This window comes from Oncorhynchus nerka, linkage group LG26 (genome assembly GCF_034236695.1).
Source record: "Oncorhynchus nerka isolate Pitt River linkage group LG26, Oner_Uvic_2.0, whole genome shotgun sequence".
Taxonomy (NCBI): Eukaryota; Metazoa; Chordata; class Actinopteri; order Salmoniformes; family Salmonidae; genus Oncorhynchus; species Oncorhynchus nerka.
Genome location: NC_088421.1, coordinates 41,288,583 through 41,315,275, shown reverse-complemented (window position 1 = coordinate 41,315,275; position 26,693 = coordinate 41,288,583). Strand labels below are relative to the sequence as shown.

Here is a 26,693-nt window from a genome sequence, read left to right as displayed (position 1 = left end):
TGCAGTGCTTAACACAGGTCATATCTCATTAACGCTGGGCTGCAGAGCCTAACACAGGTCATATCTCATTAACGCTGGGCTGCAGAGCCTAACACAGGTCATATCTCATTAACGCTGGGCTGCAGAGCCTAACACAGGTCATATCTCATTAACGCTGGGCTGCAGAGCCTAACACAGGTCATATCTCATTAACGCTGGGCTGCAGAGCCTAACACAGGTCATATCTCATTAACGCTGGGCTGCAGAGCCTAACACAGGTCATATCTTATTAACGCTGGGCTGCAGAGCCTAACACAGGTCATATCTCATTAACACTGGGCTGCAGAGCCTAACACAGGTCATATCTTATTAACGCTGGGCTGCAGAGCCTAACACAGGTCATATCTCATTAACGCTGGGCTGCAGAGCCTAACACAGGTCATATCTCATTAACGCTGGGCTGCAGAGCCTAACACAGGTCATATCTTATTAACACTGGGCTGCAGAGCCTAACACAGGTCATATCTCATTAACACTGGGTTGCAGAGCCTAACACAGGTCATATCTAATTAACGCTGGGCTGCAGAGCCTAACACAGGTCATATCTCATTAACGCTGGGCTGCAGAGCCTAACACAGGTCATATCTCATTAACGCTGGGCTGCAGAGCCTAACACAGGTCATATCTCATTAACGCTGGGCTGCAGAGCCTAACACAGGTCATATCTCATTAACGCTGGGCTGCAGAGCCTAACACAGGTCATATCTCATTAACGCTGGGCTGCAGAGCCTAACACAGGTCATATCTCATTAACGCTGGGCTGCAGAGCCTAACACAGGTCATATCTCATTAACGCTGGGCTGCAGAGCCTAACACAGATCATATCTCATTAAAGTATCTCATTGTTTTATACAATATTTTAATAAAGGTTAAATAAAAAAATGTAAATGTCAAAGGGGACACTTCTCTATTGAAAATTCAGGCTAAGGTACAAAGATACAACACAAACCTGTTTCAAAACATCTTTATTTTCAAATGTAGGTGAATTAAAAAAACTAAATCAAATCCAAAATTTCAATGGCAGGTAAGATGTCATGTAGAAATTCTTAATACAAAAAATAATGATAAAAATAAACCATATTTTCTGATATAACACTAAACTTAGTCTTGACTGAAAGAGGGACAGTTGTGCTCCTCCCCCACGAAGAGGACAGCAAATCCAACTTTGGGGGAAAGGGGCCTGTGAAAACACACAGCCTTATGGTCGGTGCTTTAAATACCTGGATGTTCACAGAGACTGGATCATACAGCAACCATCCAGCTGGATTCATACAGTAACCATCCAGCTGGATCATACAGAAACCATCCAGCTGGATCATACAGCAACCATCCAGCTGGATTCAGACTGGATCATACCACAACCATCCAGCTGGATTCAGACTGGATCATACAGTAACCATCCAGCTGGATTCAGACTGGATCATACCACAACCATCCAGCTGGATTCAGACTGGATCATACAGCAACCATCCAGCTGGATTCAGACTGGATCATACAGCAACCATCCAGCTGGATTCAGACTGGATCATACAGTAACCATCCAGCTGGATTCAGACTGGATCACACAGTAAACATCCAGCTGGATTCAGACTGGATCATACAGTAACCATCCAGCTGGATTCAGACTGGATCATACCACAAAAATCCAGCTGGATTCAGACTGGATCATACAGTAACCATCCAGCTGGATTCAGACTGGATCACACAGTAAACATCCAGCTGGATTCAAGTGGGTTTGTTTTGCAGCTAGGCCAGTTTCAGTGGCTTCAACCACACTGTTAACAAGTCCGGGCTGAGGGAAGGTCTTCTTGATAAGAGGTGTTTGGGTAGTAAAGCTGTGTGCAAAGCTCCCCCACAAAAACAGGTCACAAAACAGAGGTTACAGTGCATTTTTATACAAGCTCAGTCAGATCCAAGGTCCCTTCTTCGTTACTGGTGTAGGTGAACATTTTCCTGATTAAGTTGCACTATGACCCTTGGTCATGTTCAGTAGGGCACTGTTCAGTAGGACACACTGTAGTAAAACGTTGTGAAATAAAATTTTAACAAATGATTTTTATGGACAAGTTCAGGCATTCCCCCTTTTCAGTCCATTTGGTACCTAATAAACAAAACCCTGGATAGTTAAAGTAGGTGATTGTTAGCCCCCTGTAAAGTGCGGAAGCAAACAAATCCTCACTGTTATTGATTCACGTACAGTACACCATAACCTTCATAGTGCAGATTTCATTCAGTATATGACTACCCAAACCCAGGAACCCCTACACAGACCCTAAACCCCAGTAACCCCTACACAGACCCTAAACCCCAGTAACCCCTACACAGACCCTAAACCCCAGTAACCCCTACACAGACCCTAAACCCCAGCAACCCCTACACAGACCACAAACCCCAGTAACCCTGTACAGACCCTAAACCCCAGCCCCTAAACTCTCAAACAGACAAACCCAGACTGGTACTATGCCATGTAACACAGACCACAAACCCCAGTAACCCTGTACAGACACAAAGTTCCTGCAGCCCCTCCAATTTCACTCTCAAACATGGTACAAACCCAGACTGGTACTATGCAGCATGTAACCCAGACTGGTACTATGCAGCATGTAACCCAGACTGGTACTATGCAGCATGTAACCCAGACTGGTACTATGCAGCATGTAACCCAGACTGGTACTATGCAGCATGTAACCCAGACTGGTCTGGAACAACAAAAAAAGAGTCACAGGTCAGGATATTCCCAATTGGATCAAAGAGTTATTATTGCCAACAATATGAACAGGTTTCTTTTACATTCTAAAAGGATTGCCAAGTTTCAATAATACAGCAGGCCTGGACTAGCTAGTCTCCATCCAACGATATGCAGACAGCATAGAGCTGCTGTGATGTTATGGAAACAGGAGATGTAGAGGGGTAGTAGAGCTGAGTGAGTGATCCACCATGTAATGCTCCGGGCATGCCCAGGTTGTGGTCGGTCCTCTCCTGCCCCAGAGGCATGGCTGGAATGGGGGGAAATCATCATGCATCTCTGGGGTGGCCTCGGCACTGCAGACTCTCAAAGTGGGCCTCTCGTAGGATGCGGTTGATTTGATGGTACGAGACCAGGTTAGTGGGGTCAGCTAGCTCTGAGGAGAGAGCCGAGCTGAGGGGACTACATGGGCCAGGGGCGTAGGGTTGGGCCCCACTGAGGCTGTCCACAGCACACTGGCTACTGCTGCTGCTCCCCACCGCATGGTCCGGACTGCTAATCCCTCTGCTCTCACTGTTGGACAACTGGATGAGGAGATAGTGGCATTCAAGCATTAGCAAAAACACTACTGACTGACTATGGTTTCCTCATTCAGTGTCTGTCGACCTGTTGACAATAACACACACAGTAGGTTAACCATTTTAACAACATGTCTCAAGTGTAACAGCGGTAGGCCCAATGGCACTGTTAGTGAAAGTACAGGAAGGGAAGGTAGGCCTAAGAGTAGGCTGACACTAGGCTGCCGTTACCCCTAGCTGAACAGCGGTAGGCCCAATGGCACTGTTAGTGAAAGTACAGGAAGGGAAGGTAGGCCTAAGAGTAGGCTGACACTAGGCTGCCGTTACCCCTAGCTGAACAGCGGTAGGCCCAATGGCACTGTTAGTGAAAGTACAGGAAGGGAAGGTAGGCCTAAGAGTAGGCTGACACTAGGCTGCCGTTACCCCTAGCTGAACAGCGGTAGGCCCAATGGCACTGTTAGTGAAAGTACAGGAAGGGAAGGTAGGCCTAAGAGTAGGCTGACACTAGGCTGCCGTTACCCCTAGCTGAACAGCGGTAGGCCCAATGGCACTGTTAGTGAAAGTACAGGAAGGGAAGGTAGGCCTAAGAGTAGGCTGACACTAGGCTGCCGTTACCCCTAGCTGAACAGCGGTAGGCCCAATGGCACTGTTAGTGAAAGTACAGGAAGGGAAGGTAGGCCTAAGAGTAGGCTGACACTAGGCTGCCGTTACCCCTAGCTGAACAGCGGTAGGCCCAATGGCACTGTTAGTGAAAGTACAGGAAGGAAGGTAGGCCTAAGAGTAGGCTGACACTAGGCTGCCGTTACCCCTAGCTGAACAGCGGTAGGCCCAATGGCACTGTTAGTGAAAGTACAGGAAGGGAAGGTAGGCCTAAGAGTAGGCTGACACTAGGCTGCCGTTACCCCTAGCTGAACAGCGGTAGGCCCAATGGCACTGTTAGTGAAAGTACAGGAAGGGAAGGTAGGCCTAAGAGTAGGCTGACACTAGGCTGCCGTTACCCAGCGGTAGGCTGACCCAATGAACAGCACTGGCACTGTTAGTGAAAGTACAGGAAGGGAAGGTAGGCCTAAGAGTAGGCTGACACTAGGCTGCCGTTACCCCTAGCTGAACAGCGGTAGGCCCAATGGCACTGTTAGTGAAAGTACAGGAAGGGAAGGTAGGCCTAAGAGTAGGCTGACACTAGGCTGCCGTTACCCCTAGCTGACTATGTACTGTTGGGGGGATTCACACAATATTGACAATGTAATGTCTCTTGTCATTGGCGCTCGTACGTACCTCCGAGTCCCAGGCATCCAGGCCCAGCTCAGGAGAGAGGGGGTTAGCTCCTCTGCTCAACCTTTTGGCCTTAGGCACCAGCTGGCCATTCTCCTCTTCCCCACCACTCCGCTGGCGTTTCCTTATAAGGGATTGAAAGACAAAATCATTAGAATCTAAGATACAATATACATGCCCGACGGTGCAAGTAGCATGCAGATAAATAATGCAACGAACTCACCTGTTTTCAGTTAACATGTATTGATTGTATTGTCCTAATGACAGGCCTTGCAGCTGGTTACGTGTCGTGGGCAATATAACGTTAGGCTGCAGTGACGAGTTGTTTTTCACAGTCCCTGTTTTCGGCCTAGGCTACTCACAGTTTGATTACGTTTACGGCCCAGCAAGCTAATTAATTAGCGATCTAGCGAGTGTCCCACACAGTTGTTACAAGCCTGCTAAAATACATTATGTTGGTATTTTAAGTGCCATGAAACCAGCGTGTCGAATATATAACTAACTAACAAAGGGACAGACACTTGGCAACCTCACCCAAACATGACATTTGAACTACTTTATTACCAGCTAAGCTGTTTAGCTAGAAACGACCAAACAGTCAAAGCACCAAATCAATAATATCATAATGGTATACCTGCTGTTTTCGAAGTCAAATCATGGCTAGCAAAACGATAGTTGACAGACTATAACTAAGCTAGCAATTAGGTCACGTTAGGTTGATAGCTATCTAAAGTTAGCTAACATGTAAACAATGTAAGAGAAAGAAACCCGCCCTTACATTCGAGCTTTGAAGCTCAACGTTGCAAGGACCCAAACTATGCTGTCTAACGTTAACTTGCTAGCTACAGTAACGTTAGCCTTCTCGAATCACTGATCAAAACAACAAAAGGAGGTATCCTCGGTGTAGATAAGGGTCTCACAGGTCAGATTATCCTGCTAGACAATGCGATGTGTGGTAAAGAAAGACAAATATATTGATTGAAAGCTATATTTGAACAATATCGCCGGTATCAACGCCCTAACATCTATGTAGCTGGTTAGCTAGCTCACGAACCTCTGCTGTTTACATGACACCGCGACTGCGCAGTACAGACAGAACGTTGACAGGAGATACCACATGGTGTCGCTGTTTCCGGTACCGTCTACAACCAGTACAGACACTCATTCAATGATCGATACAATTTACAATATCTTATTGTTACATTTATGCATATTGTAACCAATTATATCAGATGCACTATTGTAAAGTGGCTGTTCCACTGATTTCAATCAAAGAGCGTTGTAAATGACTTAAATGTAAATGTAAAACCCCGACTGTAATTGTAAATTGCATTCCATTAATATATTTTTAAAGAGATAACCCTAAATTATTATGATATGATACTAGGTACAAGGGTTCCCTGTATAATATGTATTACATTTGACCTTATGATAGTGATTATTGTACTCTTGAAGAACCCGGAAGTTTAGAGCCCAGTGTAAAAGGCTTGCCAACCAGTGACGTAAAAACGCCTCCGCGAGTGACTCAAGCGGAGGAAAGAGGTGAACAAGATTAGTAGGGATTCACGGCATCAACAACGCTGTAGTATATAAAGGAATATCAAAATGGGTAACACCGATTCTAAACTGAACTTCAGGAAAGCAGTGATACAGCTGACAACCAAAACACAGGTTGGGTACCTTTGAAATATTTATTATAGGCCAACGCTGAGAAATAGGAAAATATTTAAGTATAAATAGCGATCATAGAAAGAGCGCAATAGCTGGATGTATATCACTAGGACGGATAAGTGCTCTATTGGAAAACAAAAGATAGGGTCTGCATATAGTCCGTCGATGTTTAATGCATAGGTCTATATTGAGATATTTCTTTAAAAAAAATATTGTCCCGCACGTCATGAAATGCTTGGCGTATTTGATCATGCGTTATGTTAGGTTATAATCAAATCCCCCGCAATGATAGCAGTGACACGCTACTGTTTTAAAACTCTCATATGATTTATCCTGTCCTATTGTTATTCTGGGGTGTTTCTATTTTGCATTAGGTTTCTATGTTATCTGAAAAGTGGGCTCATAAACCTTTACCATACACAAACACCCCCTTTTCGCTGTTTAATAGTCAATGTCTGTTCACTGTCTGCATGATCATAACGCCCTTCTGCAGACCTTATCATCGGCGACATGAGAAACAGGCAGCATAGTTTTTAGCCAAGTAGACTACTTGTTGTTTAAAATGTAACATTTTTTTATTTGGATTCTTATAGATCACCGATAACGCATATCTTATTCGATGGTCAAATGACGTAGGAGTCCTTTCTCCCACCGCCCACAGATGTGGCAGGTGTTCTGTTATGTGCAGAGATTAGAGCAGCTCATATTTCCTGTTGTTGTATAGGCTAACAGCAATTAGGAAGAGATAGGTTGTTATGTTGCCCCATCTGCTAACTTGTGTTGACATGAAACCTAGTTATTAGAATGAGGTGACATTATTCTCATGATATGTTTATTTATATTATTCTAGCCCTCTTGCTCCAATCTGATATATTTGTTGATACTGAATGCATTTGTTGTGTGATCTGATATTCATTATATTACATTACCCTATTGCTTTCTATGACACTGTTATACATGCTGTTTTTACACCCAATGTAAAAACTATCATTAGTCAGATTGGAGCAAGCCTAGACGAGCCCAATGGGTTGTGGGAAATGTAGTCTAAAAGCAGATACATGCATTTTCCACAGCCAGTGGAGGCCACAGACGATGCCTTCTGGGACCAGTTCTGGGCTGACACTGCCACCACTGTGCAGGATGTTTTTGCCCTGGTGCCAGCCGCAGAGATCCGAGCTGTTCGGGAGGAGTCCCCCTCCAATCTGGCAACCCTCTGCTATAAGGTAGAAGGATGATGATGAGGAGGATGTTATGGAAGTGGAACTGCACTGGGCTGCAGCAGATGAACCAGAAAGGTTTCTCAGACACAGATTAAGCCTATACTCATGGACTGAAAAGATCTTTCAATAGAGATTCTCCACTGAGAATGTTTTTTAGAACTGGACTAGGCTTAATCTGTCTGGGAAATCTACAAAAACTTTTCAGATACACACTAAGACTAAACACATTTATTTTAGGTACTGGATGCAAGCTGTACTAACATCAAGTGCATTCCACAGAGATATTGTTCTGAAACAGCTTTTATTGAGTAGCTGGCTGACTGGCAGAGGCGTCTGTCAGGGAGTCAGTGCCCACTGCTCTTGGATGCAGGAAAGAAGCAAGGCGTCCTCCCTTCCCGTCGCCGACTCGCTGCTTCCTTTATAAACTGCCTATCAGAAACAAAACAGACCTACTGTTGGGGCTGGGGGGCTCTCTAATGGAACAGGACAGACTGTTGGGGACTGGGGGCTCTCTAATGGAACATGACAGACTGTTGGGGACTGGGGGGGGGGGCTCTCTAATGGAACAGGACAGACTGTTGGGGGCTGGGGGGCTCTCTAATGGAACAGGACAGACTGTTGGGGACTGGGGGGCTCTCTAATGGAACAGGACAGACTGTTGGGGGCTGGGGGGCTCTCTAATGGAACAGGACAGACTGTTGGGGACTGGGGGCTCTCTAATGGAACAGGACAGACTGTTGGTGCTGGGGGCTCTCTAATGGAACAGGACAGACTGTTGGGGACTGGGGGCTCTCTAATGGAACAGGACAGACTGTTGGTGCTGGGGGCTCTCTAATGGAACAGGACAGACTGTTGGTGCTGGGGGCTCTCTAATGGAACAGGACAGACTGTTGGTGCTGGGGGCTCTCTAATGGAACAGGACAGACTGTTGGGGACTGGGGAGCTCTCTAATGAAACAGGACAGACTGTTGGTGCTGGGGGCTTTCTAATGGAACATGACAGACTGTTGGGGCTGGGGGCTCTCTAATGGAACATGACAGACTGTTGGTGCTGGGGGCTCTCTAATGAAACATGACAGACTGTTGGTGCTGGGGGCTCTCTAATGGAACAGGACAGACTGTTGGGGACTGGGGGCTCTCTAATGGAACAGGAGAGACTGTTGGTGCTGGGGGCTCTCTAATGGAACAGGACAGACTGTTGGGGCTGGGGGCTTTCTAATGGAACATGACAGACTGTTTGGGACTGGGGGGCTCTCTAATGGAACAGGACAGACTGTTGGGACTGGGGGCTCTCTAATGGAACATGACAGACTGTTTGGGACTGGGGGGCTCTCTAATGGAACAGGACAGACTGTTGGGGCTGGGGGGCTCTCTAATGGAACAGGACAGACTGTTGGGACTGGGGGCTCTCTAATGGAACATGACAGACTGTTTGGGACTGGGGGCTCTCTAATGGAACAGGACAGACTGTTGGGGCTGGGGGCTCTCTAATGGAACAGGACAGACTGTTGGGGCTGGGGGCTCTCTAATGGAACAGGACAGACTGTTGGGGCTGGGGGCTCTCTAATGGAACAGGACAGACTGTTGGGGCTGGGGGCTCTCTAATGGAACAGGACAGACTGTTGGGGACTGGGGGGCTCTATAATGGAACAGGACTGACTGTTGGGGCTGGGGGCTCTCTAATGGAACAGGACAGACTGTTGGGGACTGGGGGGCTCTATAATGGAACAGGACAGACTGTTGGGGCTGGGGGGCTCTCTAATGGAACAGGACAGACTGTTGGGGCTGGGGGCTCTCTAATGGAACAGGACAGACTGTTGGTGCTGGGGGGCTCTCTAATGGAACAGGACAGACTGTTGGGGCTGGGGGGCTCTCTAATGGAACATGACAGACTGTTGGTGCTGGGGGCTCTCTAATGAAACATGACAGACTGTTGGTGCTGGGGGCTCTCTAATGAAACATGACAGACTGTTGGTGCTGGGGGCTCTCTAATGGAACAGGACAGACTGTTGGGGACTGGGGGCTCTCTAATGGAACAGGACAGACTGTTGGTGCTGGGGGCTCTCTAATGGAACAGGACAGACTGTTGGGGCTGGGGGCTCTCTAATGGAACAGGACAGACTGTTGGGACTGGGGGCTCTCTAATGGAACATGACAGACTGTTTGGGACTGGGGGGCTCTCTAATGGAACAGGACAGACTGTTGGGGCTGGGGGCTCTCTAATGGAACAGGACACACTGTTGGTGCTGGGGGCTCTCTAATGGAACATGACAGACTGTTGGGGCTGGGGGCTCTCTAATGGAACATGACAGACTGTTGGTGCTGGGGGCTCTCTAATGAAACATGACAGACTGTTGGTGCTGGGGGCTCTCTAATGGAACAGGACAGACTGTTGGGGGCTGGGGGCTCTCTAATGGAACAGGACAGACTGTTGGTGCTGGGGGGCTCTCTAATGGAACAGGACAGACTGTTGGGGCTAGGGGGCTCTCTAATGGAACAGGACAGACTGTTGGGACTGGGGGGCTCTCTAATGGAACATGACAGACTGTTTGGGACTGGGGGGCTCTCTAATGGAACAGGACAGACTGTTGGGGCTGGGGGCTCTCTAATGGAACAGGACAGACTGTTGGGGCTGGGGGCTCTCTAATGGAACAGGACAGACTGTTGGGGACTGGGGGCTCTCTAATGGAACAGGACAGACTGTTGGGGCTGGGGGCTCTCTAATGGAACAGGACAGACTGTTGGGGCTGGGGGCTCTCTAATGGAACAGGACAGACTGTTGGAGACTGGGGGGCTCTATAATGGAACAGGACAGACTGTTGGGGCTGGGGGGCTCTCTAATGGAACAGGACAGACTGTTGGGGACTGGGGGCTCTCTAATGGAACAGGACAGACTGTTGGTGCTGGGGGCTCTCTAATGGAACAGGACAGACTGTTGGGGCTGGGGGCTCTAATGGAACAGGAATGGAACAGGACAGACTGTTGGGCTGGGGGCTCTCTAATGGAACAGGACAGACTGTTGGTGCTGGGGGCTCTCTAATGGAACAGGACAGACTGTTGGGGCTGGGGGCTCTCTAATGGAACATGACAGACTGTTGGGGACTGGGGGGGGGCTTTCTAATGGAACAGGACAGACTGTTGGGGCTGGGGGCTCTCTAATGGAACAGGACAGACTGTTGGGACTGGGGGCTCTCTAATGGAACATGACAGACTGTTTGGGACTGGGGGGCTCTCTAATGGAACAGGACAGACTGTTGGGGCTGGGGGGGGCTCTCTAATGGAACAGGACAGACTGTTGGGGCTGGGGGCTCTCTAATGGAACAGGACAGACTGTTGGGGCTGGGGGGCTCTCTAATGGAACAGGACAGACTGTTGGGGCTGGGGGCTCTCTAATGGAACAGGACAGACTGTTGGGGACTGGGGGGCTCTATAATGGAACAGGACAGACTGTTGGGGCTGGGGGCTCTCTAATGGAACAGGACAGACTGTTGGGGACTGGGGGGCTCTATAATGGAACAGGACAGAATGTTGGTGCTGGGGGCTCTCTAATGGAACAGGACAGACTGTTGGGGCTGGGGGCTCTCTAATGGAACAGGACAGACTGTTGGGGCTGAGGGCTCTCTAATGGAACAGGACAGACTGTTGGTGCTGGGGGCTCTCTAATGGAACAGGACAGACTGTTGGTGCTGGGGGCTCTCTAATGGAACAGGACAGACTGTTGGGGCTGGGGGCTCTCTAATGGAACATGACAGACTGTTGGGGACTGGGGGGGGCTCTCTAATGGAACAGGACAGACTGTTGGGGCAGGGGGGTTCTCTAATGGAACAGGACAGACTGTTGGGGACTGGGGGGCTCTCTAATGGAACATGACAGACTGTTGGGGACTGGGGGCTCTCTAATGGAACAGGACAGACTGTTGGTGCTGGGGGCTCTCTAATGGAACAGGACAGACTGTTGGTGCTGGGGGCTCTCTAATGGAACAGGACAGACTGTTGGGGCTGGGGGCTCTCTAATGGAACAGGACAGACTGTTGGTGCTGGGGGCTCTCTAATGGAACAGGACAGACTGTTGGGGCTGGGGGCTCTCTAATGGAACATGACAGACTGTTGGTGCTGGGGGCTCTCTAATGAAACATGACAGACTGTTGGTGCTGGGGGCTCTCTAATGAAACATGACAGACTGTTGGTGCTGGGGGCTCTCTAATGGAACAGGACAGACTGTTGGGGACTGGGGGCTCTCTAATGGAACAGGACAGACTGTTGGTGCTGGGGGCTCTCTAATGGAACAGGACAGACTGTTGGGGCTGGGGGCTCTCTAATGGAACAGGACAGACTGTTGGGACTGGGGGGCTCTCTAATGGAACATGACAGACTGTTTGGGACTGGGGGGCTCTCTAATGGAACAGGACAGACTGTTGGGGCTGGGGGCTCTCTAATGGAACAGGACAGACTGTTGGTGCTGGGGGCTCTCTAATGGAACATGACAGACTGTTGGGGCTGGGGGCTCTCTAATGGAACATGACAGACTGTTGGTGCTGGGGGCTCTCTAATGAAACATGACAGACTGTTGGTGCTGGGGGCTCTCTAATGGAACAGGACAGACTGTTGGGGGGGGGGGCTCTCTAATGGAACAGGACAGACTGTTGGTGCTGGGGGCTCTCTAATGGAACAGGACAGACTGTTGGGGCTGGGGGGCTCTCTAATGGAACAGGACAGACTCTAATGGAACAGGACAGACTGTTGGGACTGGGGGCTCTCTAATGGAACAGGACAGACTGTTGGGGGACTGGGGGCTCTCTAATGGAACAGGACAGACTGTTGGGGCTGGGGGCTCTCTATTGGAACAGGACAGACTGTTGGGGCTGGGGGCTCTCTAATGGAACAGGACAGACTGTTGGGGACTGGGGGGCTCTCTAATGGAACAGGACAGACTGTTGGGGCTGGGGGCTCTCTAATGGAACAGGACAGACTGTTGGGGCTGGGGGCTCTCTAATGGAACAGGACAGACTGTTGGGGGCTCTCTAGACTGGGGGGCTCTATAATGGAACAGGACAGACTTGGGGCTGGGGGCTCTCTAATGGAACAGGACAGACTGTTGGTGACTGGGGGGCTCTATAATGGAACAGGACAGAATGTTGGTGCTGGGGGCTCTCTAATGGAACAGGACAGACTGTTGGGGCTGGGGGCTCTCTAATGGAACAGGACAGACTGTTGGTGCTGGGGGCTCTCTAATGGAACAGGACAGACTGTTGGTGCTGGGGGCTCTCTAATGGAACAGGACAGACTGTTGGGGCTGGGGGCTCTCTAATGGAACATGACAGACTGTTGGGGACTGGGGGCTCTCTAATGGAACAGGACAGACTGTTGGGGCTGGGGGCTCTCTAATGGAACAGGACAGACTGTTGGGACTGGGGGCTCTCTAATGGAACATGACAGACTGTTGGGACTGGGGGCTCTCTAATGGAACAGGACAGACTGTTGGGGCTGGGGGCTCTCTAATGGAACAGGACAGACTGTTGGGGCTGGGGGCTCTCTAATGGAACAGGACAGACTGTTGGGGCTGGGGGCTCTCTAATGGAACAGGACAGACTGTTGGGGCTGGGGGCTCTCTAATGGAACAGGACAGACTGTTGGGGACTGGGGGGCTCTATAATGGAACAGGACAGACTGTTGGGGCTGGGGGGCTCTCTAATGGAACAGGACAGACTGTTGGGGACTGGGGGCTCTCTAATGGAACAGGACAGAATGTTGGTGCTGGGGGGCTCTCTAATGGAACAGGACAGACTGTTGGGGCTGGGGGACTGTTGGGGCTGGGGGCTCTCTAATGGAACAGGACAGACTGTTGGTGCTGGGGGCTCTCTAATGGAACAGGACAGACTGTTGGGGCTGGGGGCTCTCTAATGGAACAGGACAGACTGTTGGGGCTGGGGGGCTCTCTAATGGAACAGGACAGACTGTTGGGGGGGGCTCTCTAATGGAACAGGACAGACTGTTGGGGCTCTCTAATGGAACAGGACAGACTGTTGGGGCTGGGGGCTCTCTAATGGAACAGGACAGACTGTTGGGACTGGGGGCTCTCTAATGGAACATGACAGACTGTTTGGGGACTGGGGGGCTCTCTAATGGAACAGGACAGACTGTTGGGGCTGGGGGGCTCTCTAATGGAACAGGACAGACTGTTGGGGCTGGGGGCTCTCTAATGGAACAGGACAGACTGTTGGGGCTGGGGGCTCTCTAATGGAACAGGACAGACTGTTGGGGCTGGGGGCTCTCTAATGGAACAGGACAGACTGTTGGGGACTGGGGGGCTCTATAATGGAACAGGACAGACTGTTGGGGCTGGGGGGCTCTCTAATGGAACAGGACAGACTGTTGGGGACTGGGGGGGCTCTATAATGGAACAGGACAGACTGTTGGTGCTGGGGGGCTCTCTAATGGAACAGGACAGACTGTTGGGGCTGGGGGCTCTCTAATGGAACAGGACAGACTGTTGGGGCTGGGGGCTCTCTAATGGAACAGGACAGACTGTTGGTGCTGGGGGCTCTCTAATGGAACAGGACAGACTGTTGGTGCTGGGGGCTCTCTAATGGAACAGGACAGACTGTTGGGGCTGGGGGCTCTCTAATGGAACATGACAGACTGTTGGGGACTGGGGGGCTTTCTAATGGAACAGGACAGACTGTTGGGGCTGGGGGCTCTCTAATGGAACAGGACAGACTGTTGGGACTGGGGGCTCTCTAATGGAACATGACAGACTGTTTGGGACTGGGGGCTCTCTAATGGAACAGGACAGACTGTTGGGGCTGGGGGCTCTCTAATGGAACAGGACAGACTGTTGGGGCTGGGGGCTCTCTAATGGAACAGGACAGACTGTTGGGGCTGGGGGCTCTCTAATGGAACAGGACAGACTGTTGGGGCTGGGGGCTCTCTAATGGAACAGGACAGACTGTTGGTGCTGGGGGCTCTCTAATGGAACAGGACAGACTGTTGGTGCTGGGGGACTCTCTAATGGAACAGGACAGACTGTTGGGGCTGGGGGCTCTCTAATGGAACATGACAGACTGTTGGGGACTGGGGGCTCTCTAATGGAACAGGACAGACTGTTGGGGCTGGGGGCTCTCTAATGGAACAGGACAGACTGTTGGGGACTGGGGGCTCTATAATGGAACAGGACAGACTGTTGGGGCTGGGGGCTCTCTAATGGAACAGGACAGACTGTTGGGGACTGGGGGCTCTATAATGGAACAGGACAGACTGTTGGTGCTGGGGGACTGTTGGGGCTCTCTAATGGAACAGGACAGACTGTTGGGGCTGGGGGCTCTCTAATGGAACAGGACAGACTGTTGGTGCTGGGGGCTCTCTAATGGAACAGGACAGACTGTTGGGGCTGGGGGGCTCTCTAATGGAACAGGACAGACTGTTGGGGCTGGGGGCTCTCTAATGGAACAGGACAGACTGTTGGGAACAGCTGGGGGCTCTCTAATGGAACAGGACAGACTGTTGGGGCTGGGGGCTCTCTAATGGAACAGGACAGACTGTTGGTGCTGGGGGCTCTCTAATGGAACATGACAGACTGTTGGGGCTGGGGGGGCTCTCTAATGGAACAGGACAGACTGTTGGGGCTGGGGGCTCTCTAATGGAACAGGACAGACTGTTGGGGACTGGGGGCTCTCTAATGGAACAGGACAGACTGTTGGGGCTGGGGGCTCTCTAATGGAACAGGACAGACTGTTGGGGCTGGGGGGCTCTCTAATGGAACAGGACAGACTGTTGGTGCTGGGGGCTCTCTAATGGAACAGGACAGACTGTTGGGGCTGGGGGCTCTCTAATGGAACAGGACAGACTGGGGACTGGGGGCTCTCTAATGGAACAGGACAGACTGTTGGGGACTGGGGGCTCTCTAATGGAACAGGACAGACTGTTGGGGCTGGGGGCTCTCTAATGGAACAGGACAGACTGTTGGGGCTGGGGGCTCTCTAATGGAACAGGACAGACTGTTGGTGCTGGGGGGCTCTCTAATGGAACAGGACAGACTGTTGGGGCTGGGGGCTCTCTAATGGAACAGGACAGACTGTTGGGGCTGGGGGCTCTCTAATGGAACAGGACAGACTGTTGGGACTGGGGGCTCTCTAATGGAACTGTTGGGACTCTAATGGAACATGACAGACTGTTTGGGACTGGGGGGCTCTCTAATGGAACAGGACAGACTGTTGGGGCTGGGGGCTCTCTAATGGAACAGGACAGACTGTTGGGGCTGGGGGCTCTCAGGACAGACTGTTGGGGCTGGGGGCTCTCTATGGAACAGGACAGACTGTTGGGGCTGGGGGCTCTCTAATGGAACAGGACAGACTGTTGGGGCTGGGGGCTCTCTAATGGAACAGGACAGACTGTTGGGGACTGGGGGCTCTATAATGGAACAGGACAGACTGTTGGGGCTGGGGGGCTCTCTAATGGAACAGGACAGACTGTTGGGGACTGGGGGGCTCTCTAATGGAACAGGACAGACTGTTGGTGCTGGGGGGCTCTCTAATGGAACAGGACAGACTGTTGGGGCTGGGGGCTCTCTAATGGAACAGGACAGACTGTTGGGGCTGGGGGCTCTCTAATGGAACAGGACAGACTGTTGGGGCTGGGGGCTCTCTAATGGAACAGGACAGACTGTTGGTGCTGGGGGCTCTCTAATGGAACAGGACAGACTGTTGGGGACTGGGGGGCTCTCTAATGGAACAGGACAGACTGTTGGGGCTGGGGGGGGGCTCTCTAATGGAACAGGACAGACTGTTGGGGACTGGGGGGCTCTATAATGGAACAGGACAGACTGTTGGGGCTGGGGGCTCTCTAATGGAACAGGACAGACTGTTGGGGACTGGGGGGCTCTCTAATGGAACAGGACAGACTGTTGGGGCTGGGGGCTCTCTAATGGAACAGGACAGACTGTTGGGGCTGGGGGCTCTCTAATGGAACAGGACAGACTGTTGGTGCTGGGGGCTCTCTAATGGAACAGGACAGACTGTTGGTGCTGGGGGCTCTCTAATGGAACAGGACAGACTGTTGGGGACTGGGGGCTCTCTAATGGAACAGGACAGACTGTTGGGGCTGGGGGCTCTCTAATGGAACAGGACAGACTGTTGGGGACTGGGGGGCTCTATAATGGAACAGGACAGACTGTTGGGGCTGGGGGCTCTCTAATGGAACAGGACAGACTGTTGGGGACTGGGGGGCTCTGTTGGGGACTGGGGGGCTAATGGAACAGGACAGACTGTTGGTGCTGGGGGCTCTCTAATGGAACAGGACAGACTGTTGGGGCTGGGGGCTCTCTAATGGAACAGGACAGACTGTTGGGCTGGGGGCTCTCTAATGGAACAGGACAGACTGTTGGTGCTGGGGGCTCTCTAATGGAACAGGACAGACTGTTGGGGCTGGGGGCTCTCTAATGGAACAGGACAGACTGTTGGGGCTGGGGGCTCTCTAATGGAACAGGACAGACTGTTGGGGCTGGGGGCTCTCTAATGGAACAGGACAGACTGTTGGGGCTGGGGGGCTCTCTAATGGAACAGGACAGACTGTTGGGGCTGGGGGCTCTCTAATGGAACAGGACAGACTGTTGGTGCTGGGGGGCTCTCTAATGGAACAGGACAGACTGTTGGTGCTGGGGGGCTCTCTAATGGAACAGGACAGACTGTTGGGGCTGGGGGCTCTCTAATGGAACATGACAGACTGTTGGGGACTGGGGGGGGGCTCTCTAATGGAACAGGACACACTGTTGGGGGCTGGGGGCTCTCTAATGGAACAGGACAGACTGTTGGGGCTGGGGGCTCTCTAATGGAACAGGACAGACTGTTGGGGCTGGGGGCTCTCTAATGGAACAGGACAGACTGTTGGGACTGGGGGCTCTCTAATGGAACATGACAGACTGTTTGGGACTGGGGGCTCTCTAATGGAACAGGACAGACTGTTGGGGCTGGGGGCTCTCTAATGGAACAGGACAGACTGTTGGGGCTGGGGGCTCTCTAATGGAACAGGACAGACTGTTGGGGCTGGGGGCTCTCTAATGGAACAGGACAGACTGTTGGGGCTGGGGGCTCTCTAATGGAACATGACAGACTGTTGGGGGGCTGGGGGCTCTCTAATGGAACATGACAGACTGTTGGGGCTGGGGGACTGTTGGGGCTCTCTAATGGAACATGACAGACTGTTGGTGCTGGGGGCTCTCTAATGGAACATGACAGACTGTTGGTGCTGGGGGCTCTCTAATGGAACAGGACAGACTGTTGGGGCTGGGGGCTCTCTAATGGAACAGGACAGACTGTTGGGGCTGGGGGCTCTCTAATGGAACAGGACAGACTGTTGGTGCTGGGGGCTCTCTAATGGAACAGGACAGACTGTTGGGGCTGGGGGCTCTCTAATGGAACAGGACAGACTGTTGGTGCTGGGGGCTCTCTAATGGAACAGGACAGACTGTTGGGGCTGGGGGCTCTCTAATGGAACAGGACAGACTGTTGGTGCTGGGGGCTCTCTAATGGAACAGGACAGACTGTTGGTGCTGGGGGGCTCTCTAATGGAACAGGACAGACTGTTGGGGACTGGGGGGGGGCTTTCTAATGGAACAGGACAGACTGTTGGGGCTGGGGGCTCTCTAATGGAACAGGACAGACTGTTGGGGACTGGGGGGGCTCTATAATGGAACAGGACAGACTGTTGGGGCTGGGGGCTCTCTAATGGAACAGGACAGACTGTTGGGGACTGGGGGCTCTATAATGGAACAGGACAGACTGTTGGTGCTGGGGGCTCTCTAATGGAACAGGACAGACTGTTGGGGCTGGGGGCTCTCTAATGGAACAGGACAGACTGTTGGGGCTGGGGGCTCTCTAATGGAACAGGACAGACTGTTGGTGCTGGGGGCTCTCTAATGGAACAGGACAGACTGTTGGGGCTGGGGGCTCTCTAATGGAACAAGACAGACTGTTGGTGCTGGGGGCTCTCTAATGGAACAGGACAGACTGTTGGGGCTGGGGGCTCTCTAATGGAACAGGACAGACTGTTGGTGCTGGGGGCTCTCTAATGGAACAGGACAGACTGTTGGGGCTGGGGGGGGGGCTCTCTAATGGAACAGGACAGACTGTTGGTGCTGGGGGCTCTCTAATGGAACAGGACAGACTGTTGGTGCTGGGGGCTCTCTAATGGAACAGGACAGACTGTTGGGGCTGGGGGCTCTCTAATGGAACATGACAGACTGTTGGGGACTGGGGGGCTTTCTAATGGAACAGGACAGACTGTTGGGGGCTGGGGGGCTCTCTAATGGAACAGGACAGACTGTTGGGGGCTGGGGGCTCTCTAATGGAACAGGACAGACTGTTGGGGCTGGGGGCTCTCTAATGGAACAGGACAGACTGTTGGGACTGGGGGGCTCTCTAATGGAACATGACAGACTGTTTGGGACTGGGGGGCTCTCTAATGGAACAGGACAGACTGTTGGGGCTGGGGGGCTCTCTAATGGAACAGGACAGACTGTTGGGGCTGGGGGCTCTCTAATGGAACAGGACAGACTGTTGGGGCTGGGGGGCTCTCTAATGGAACAGGACAGACTGTTGGGGCTGGGGGGCTCTCTAATGGAACATGACAGACTGTTGGGGCTGGGGGCTCTCTAATGGAACATGACAGACTGTTGGGGCTGGGGGGCTCTCTAATGGAACATGACAGACTGTTGGTGCTGGGGGCTCTCTAATGAAACATGACAGACTGTTGGTGCTGGGGGCTCTCTAATGGAACAGGACAGACTGTTGGGGACTGGGGGCTCTCTAATGGAACAGGACAGACTGTTGGTGCTGGGGGCTCTCTAATGGAACAGGACAGACTGTTGGGGCTGGGGGCTCTCTAATGGAACAGGACAGACTGTTGGGGACTGGGGGGCTCTATAATGGAACAGGACAGACTGTTGGTGCTGGGGGCTCTCTAATGGAACAGGACAGACTGTTGGGGCTGGGGGCTCTCTAATGGAACAGGACAGACTGTTGGGGCTGGGGGCTCTCTAATGGAACAGGACAGACTGTTGGTGCTGGGGGCTCTCTAATGGAACAGGACAGACTGTTGGTGCTGGGGGCTCTCTAATGGAACAGGACAGACTGTTGGGGCTGGGGGCTCTCTAATGGAACATGACAGACTGTTGGGGACTGGGGGCTCTCTAATGGAACAGGACAGACTGTTGGGGCTGGGGGCTCTCTAATGGAACAGGACAGACTGTTGGGGGCTGGGGGCTCTCTAATGGAACAGGACAGACTGTTGGGGCTGGGGGCTCTCTAATGGAACAGGACAGACTGTTTGGGACTGGGGGGCTCTCTAATGGAACAGGACAGACTGTTGGGGCTGGGGGCTCTCTAATGGAACAGGACAGACTGTTGGGGCTGGGGGCTCTCTAATGGAACAGGACAGACTGTTGGGGCTGGGGGCTGGGGGCTCTCTAATGGAACAGGACAGACTGTTGGGGCTGGGGGCTCTCTAATGGAACATGACAGACTGTTGGGGCTGGGGGCTCTCTAATGGAACATGACAGACTGTTGGGGCTGGGGGCTCTCTAATGGAACATGACAGACTGTTGGTGCTGGGGACTCTCTAATGGAACATGACAGACTGTTGGTGCTGGGGGCTCTCTAATGGAACAGGACAGACTGTTGGGGACTGGGGGCTCTCTAATGGAACAGGACAGACTGTTGGTGCTGGGGGCTCTCTAATGGAACAGGACAGACTGTTGGGGCTGGGGGCTCTCTAATGGAACAGGACAGACTGTTGGTGCTGGGGGCTCTCTAATGGAACAGGACAGACTGTTGGTGCTGGGGGCTCTCTAATGGAACAGGACAGACTGTTGGTGCTGGGGGCTCTCTAATGGAACAGGACAGACTGTTGGGGCTGGGGGCTCTCAAATGGAACATGACAGACTGTTGGAGACTGGGGGGGCTTTCTAATGGAACAGGACAGACTGTTGGGGGCTGGGGGCTCTCTAATGGAACAGGACAGACTTTTGGGGGCTGGGGGCTCTCTAATGGAACAGGACAGACTGTTGGGGCTGGGGGCTCTCTAATGGAACAGGACAGACTGCTGGGACTGGGGGCTCTCTAATGGAACATGACAGACTGTTTGGGACTGGGGGCTCTCTAATGGAACAGGACAGACTGTTGGGGCTGGGGGCTCTCTAATGGAACAGGACAGACTGTTGGGGCTGGGGGCTCTCTAATGGAACAGGACAGACTGTTGGGGACTGGGGGGGGGCTCTCTAATGGAACAGGACAGACTGTTGGGGCTGGGGGGCTCTCTAATGGAACAGGACAGACTGTTGGGGCTGGGGGGCTCTCTAATGGAACAGGACAGACTGTTGGGGACTGGGGGGGCTCTATAATGGAACAGGACAGACTGTTGGGGCTGGGGGCTCTCTAATGGAACAGGACAGACTGTTGGTGCTGGGGCCTCTCTAATGGAACAGGACAGACTGTTGGGGACTGGGGGAGCTCTCTAATGGAACAGGACAGACTGTTGGGGCTGGGGGCTCTCTAATGGAACATGACAGACTGTTGGTGCTGGGGGGCTCTCTAATGGAACAGGACAGACTGGCTGGCAACGTTCTTATCTCTTGCTCGCTAGCTAGCCAACCACGGCTAACTTATAGTCACATCAAAAAGTGCAGCCAGAATAACAGCAAAGTAGCTGCATTTGAATTTGTTTAAGCTGTTTTCTAGTGACATTTAATTGGGAACATCCATAGCAATAAGCTAATGATGCGCTATTTCACCTGGCATAGAAAATGTGCTCACTCATCAGGAAACTGTTGTTCAGAGGAGCGAGCCAACAACACAGCTAACACAATCACTTCAAACTAAAGCTGGAAGGACTGCAAACTAGCTGCACTTCATTTTGTTTGACCTGTTTTCAATTGACATTTCTTTTTATTAATCTATAAAAATGATGCTGATTCATGATTTTGACTGGCTGAGAAACGTTGCCTGCCTGTCTGTCTTGTCCCGACTCCCAACACGTTCATTACAGTGGGACAACTGGAGATCGAATTTGAATATAGAAACAATGTTTCAAATGTCGGCTAGACAGACAACAAGGTTTATACAAATCTCCACTGTTGAAAACTAAATGTTAGCCATAAAGAAATGTGAGATAACATCTAGATGCTTTTTATAGTAGAGATCAAGTTGATAAATTGCTTGGCTGGGCTGATGAGACAGTGGATTGCACAGTCAGATGGAACAGAGTAAATAGGCATTTTAACGTCAGATTTAGCCGGTAGTAACTTGTGGAATAGACACAAGTGTTCTGTAACATCATGGCTGTGTTCTGTAACATCATGGCAGTGTTCTGTAACATCATGGCTGTGTTCTGTAACATCATGGCTGTGTTCTGTAACATCATGGCAGTGTTCTGTAACATCATGGCTGTGTTCTGTAACATCATGGCTGTGTTCTGTAACATCATGGCTGTGTTCTGTAACATCATGGCTGTGTTCTGTAACATCATGGCTGTGTTCTGTAACATCATGGCAGTGTTCTGTAACATCATGGCTGTGTTCTGTAACATCATGGCTGTGTTCTGTAACATCATGGCTGTGTTCTGTAACATCATGGCTGTGTTCTGTGGCTGTGTTCTGTACATCATGGCTGTGTTCTGTAACATCATGGCTGTGTTCTGTAACATCATGGCTGTGTTCTGTAACATCATGGCTGTGTTCTGTAACATCATGGCTGTATTCTGTAACATCATGGCAGTGTTCTGTAACATCATGGCAGTGTTCTGTAACACCATGGCTGTGTTCTGTAACATCATGGCTGTGTTCTGTAACATCATGGCTGTGTTCTGTAACATCATGGCAGTGTTCTGTAACATCATGGCTGTTTCTGTAACATCATGGCTGTGTTCTGTAACATCATGGCATCATGTGTTCTGTAACATCATGGCTGTGTTCTGTAACATCATGGCTGTGTTCTGTAACATCATGGCTGTGTTCTGTAACATCATGGCTGTGTTCTGTAACATCATGGCTGTGTTCTGTAACATCATGGCAGTGTTCTGTAACATCATCATGGCTGTGTTCTGTAACATCATGCTGTGTTCTGTAACATCATGGCTGTGTTCTGTAACATCATGGCTGTGTTCTGTAACATCATGGCTGTGTTCTGTAACATCATGGCTGTGTTCTGTAACATCATGGCTGTGTTCTGTAACATCATGGCTGTGTTCTGTAACATCAAACATCATGGCTGTGTTCTGTAACATCATGGCTGTTCTGTAACATCATGGCAGTGTTCTGTAACATCATGGCTGTGTTCTGTAACATCATGGCAGTGTTCTGTAACATCATGGCTGTGTTCTGTAACATCATGGCTGTGTTCTGTAACATCATGGCTGTGTTCTGTAACATCATGGCTGTGTTCTGTGGCAGTGTTCTGTAACATCATGGCTGTGTTCTGTAACATCATGGCTGTGTTCTGTAACATCATGTGTTCTGTAACATCATGGCTGTGTTCTGTAACATCATGGCTGTGTTCTGTAACATCATGGCTGTAACTGTAACATCATGGCTGTGTTCTGTAACATCATGGCAGTGTTCTGTAACATCATGGCTGTGTGTTCTGTAACATTCTGTAACATCATGGCTGTAACATCATGTGTTCTGTAACATCATGGCTGTGTTCTGTAACATCATGGCATCAGTGTTCTGCACCATGTGTTCTGTAACATCATGGCAGTGTTCTGTAACATCATGGCAGTGTTCTGTAACATCATGGCAGTGTTCATCATGGCTGTGTAACACATGGCAGTGTTCTGTAACATCATGGCTGTGTTCTGTAACATCATGTGTTCTGTAACATCATGGCTGTGTTCTGTAACATCATGGCTGTTCTGTAACATCATGGCTGTGTTCTGTAACATCATGGCTGTGTTCTGTAACATCATGTGTTCTGTAACATCATGGCTGTGTTCTGTAACATCATGGCTGTGTTCTGTAACATCATGGCTGTGTTCTGTAACATCATGGCAGTGTTCTGTAACATCATGGCTGTGTTCTGTAACATCATGGCTGTGTTCTGTAACATCATGGCTGTGTTCTGCAGGTAACATCATGAACATCAGTGTTCTGTAACATCATGGCTGTTCTCATCATGGCTGTGTTCTGTAACAGGCTGTGTTCTGTAACATCATGGCCATCATGGCTGTGTTCTGTAACATCAGGCAGTGTTCTGTAACATCATGGCAGGCTAACATCATGGCAGTGTTCTGTAACATCATGAACAGTGTTTCTGTAACATCATGGCTGTGTTCAACATCATGGCTGTGTTCTGTAACATCATGGCAGTGTTCTGTAACATCATGGCTCTCCATGGCCTGTAACACCATGGCCATCATGGCCCATCAGGCTGTGTTCTGTAACATCATGTGTTCTGTAACATCATGGCTGTGTTCTGTAACATCATGGCTGTGTTCTGTAACATAAACATCATGGCTGTGTTCTGTAACATCATGGCTCTGTAACATCATGGCTGTGTTCTCTAACATCATGGCATGTGTTCAACATCATCTCATCATGGCTGTGTTCTGTGTTCTGTAACATCAGGCCATCATGGCTGTGTTCTCCCCCAGGTCTATGGCCTGAAAATGATTTATCAACACACCAAGGCCATCTCTCCCCAGGCCATATCTCTCCACCAGGCCATCTCTCCCCCAGGTCGTATTTATAACACCAAGGCCATCTCTCCCCCAGGCCATATCTCTCCACCAGGACATCTCTCCCCCAGGTCGTATTTATAACACCAAGGCCATCTCTCCCCCAGGCCATCTCTCCACCAGGCTATCTCTCCCCCAGGCTGTATTTATAACACCAAGGCCATCTCTCCCCCAGGCCATCTCTCCCCAGGCTGTATTTATAACACCATGGCCATCTCTCCTCCGGGCCATCTCTCCCCCAGGTCGTATTTATAACACCAAGGCCATCTCTCCACCAGGCCATCTCTCCCCCAGGCCGTATTTATAACACCAAGGCCATCTCTCCCCCAGGCCAAATCTCTCCACCAGGCCATCTCTCCCCCAGGCCATATCTATCCCCCAGGCCATATTTATAACACCAAGGCCATCTCTCCCCAGGCCATATCTCTCCACCAGGCCATCTCTCCCCCAGGCCATATCTCTCCACCAGGCCATCTCTCCCCAAGGCCGTATTTATAACACCAAGGCCATCTCTCCCCCAGGCCATATCTCTCCACCAGGCCATCTCTCCCCCAGGCCATATCTCTCCCCCAGGCCATCTCTCCCCCAGGCCATATCTCTCCACCAGGCCATCTCTCAACCAGGCCATCTCTCCCTAAGGCCATCTCTCCCTCAGGCCGTATTTATAACACTAAGGCCATCTCTCCCCCAGGCCATATCTCTCCCCCAGGCCATCTCTCCCCCAGGTCGTATTTATAACACCAAGGCCATCTCTCCCCCAGGCTGTATTTATAACACCAAGGCCATCTCTCCCCCAGGCCGTAGAGAAGCTGGTGCAGGCAGCAGAGTCAGGATGCCCCTCAGAGAAGGAGAAACAGATCGTTCTGAACTGTAGTCGTATGCTGACCCGCATCCTCCCCTACATCTTTGAGGACCAAGACTGGAGGGGCTTCTTCTGGTCCACGGTGCCTGGTGCTGGAAGAGCTGTGGTGAGTGTAGGGACCTCTTCTGGTCCACTGTGTCTGGTGCTAGAAGAGCTGTGGGGAGTGGGCGGTAGGTGTGTGGGAGTAAAACATAGCAGTATACTGTATGTAGATTTGGCTAGGGTTTGAGATACACTTACAGCACAGATGTAAGATCTTAATTTGATCACCCTGTTGCAGAATAACATTTTTTGCAATGCAGTAAATGTTTTATTTTTAGTGTATTTGTGGTTTAAAAAGGCTTCTGAAATGTGTCATTTCCACTTTGCAAATTTCTGACTTGATTTTCCCTTATGAAAAATATATCAACCCTTACAAACATGTCCATTAATTCTAATCCACATAATAATTCACATTTCCTGTTGCTGCAGGATTAGTTTCATGCTGTAGTAAACTGGCTCAAATGACCGTAAACCCTTATTATAATGGGGCGGCGTGATTTCATCTGCGCAGTGCTTTTGCACTATGAAAATGTTGCCCGCAGTGAGATTTGAAATGATAATCCCTATGGCTGCAGATCAGTGTAGGCTAACCTCTTACTGCAGCTAACACCCACATACTGTAGCTGCTGAAAGCACCAGTGTCCCATATTCCACACATACTAGCCTGGTCTCAGATCTGGGACCAGGCTAGACAGACTCTACCCACTGTTCCATTTTACAAACGCTTCATGGAAGATGTTAGTAAAAATACCAGTCCTGTTGATTTGTCATCTCAACATGAATGAGTCTTAGATGTCTGTAGTCCCTCTGCACTGCAGCCAAGTGAGACTGGTGGATATGTGGGAGGAAATTGGCTTCTGTTGATAACAAAAAAAATTAAATACTTCATTCATCTGACTAATTAGTTTCCTCATTCCAGTAGATGGTATGTTTCATCTATAGTACACCATGGTGGTGTTCGTTTGAGCACACGTTTTCTTATTGGACAAGTGTAGGTAGAGTCCCTGGCAGTTCTTCCATCAGCTGCCTAATGAACACAACACAGAAATACATCATGATGATGAGAGAAAAACACATCTCCCATGTGCATATTCTACCTCTCCTGATTACATTGGTTTCTTCCTACATGGGAAGATAAGAGGAACTAGACTCCTAAAAGTTCAGTAGAACTCTAGTTCCTCATTAGACATTCAGAAATGTCAGGATGCTTTGACAAACAATTCATTCCGAAGTTCCTGGGTTTACTTTTCATCAGAATGAAAATAACATGAAAATGAAAGTCATTGTCAGTGCTGTTACCGAAGATGTTTCTGTTCGCTATAGAGGGTAACAAAGTGTAGAGGGGTTTAATGTTGTCCCCTCATCCTCCTGCCCCCCACCCTCTCATCCTCCTGTCCCCTCATCCTCCTGCCTCCCACCCTCTCATCCTCCTGTCCCTCCCATCCTCCTGTCCCCCACGCTCCTGCCCCCCACCCTCTCATCCTCCGGTCCCCTCATCCTCCTGCCTCCCACCCTCTCATCCTTCTGTCCCTCCCATCCTCCTGTCCCCCACGCTCCTGTCCCCCACACTCCCATCCTCCTGTCCCCCATCCTCCTGCCTCCCACC

General features: G+C 50.7%; 1 protein-coding gene and 1 pseudogene across 2 annotated transcripts; one reads left to right on the top strand and one right to left on the bottom strand.

Moving 5' to 3' along the window:
* Positions 1-2,773: 2,773 nt before the first annotated feature.
* Positions 2,774-5,660, bottom strand: LOC135564734 (uncharacterized). Of its 2 annotated transcripts, none has more exons than XM_065010697.1 (3): positions 5,354-5,660; positions 4,579-4,699; positions 2,774-3,309 (listed from the first exon to the last, which is right to left on the bottom strand). In XM_065010697.1, coding segments are annotated over exons 1-3 (378 nt in total). In that variant the 5' UTR covers positions 5,356-5,660; the 3' UTR covers positions 2,774-3,054. The 2 variants fall into 2 exon arrangements, with proteins under 2 accessions (XP_064866769.1, XP_064866768.1); XM_065010696.1 differs by having other exon boundaries at positions 4,799-5,659.
* A 436-nt stretch (positions 5,661-6,096) lies between these two features.
* Positions 6,097-26,693, top strand: part of LOC115118686 (protein HID1-like) — a 65,344-nt pseudogene continuing 44,747 nt past the window's right edge.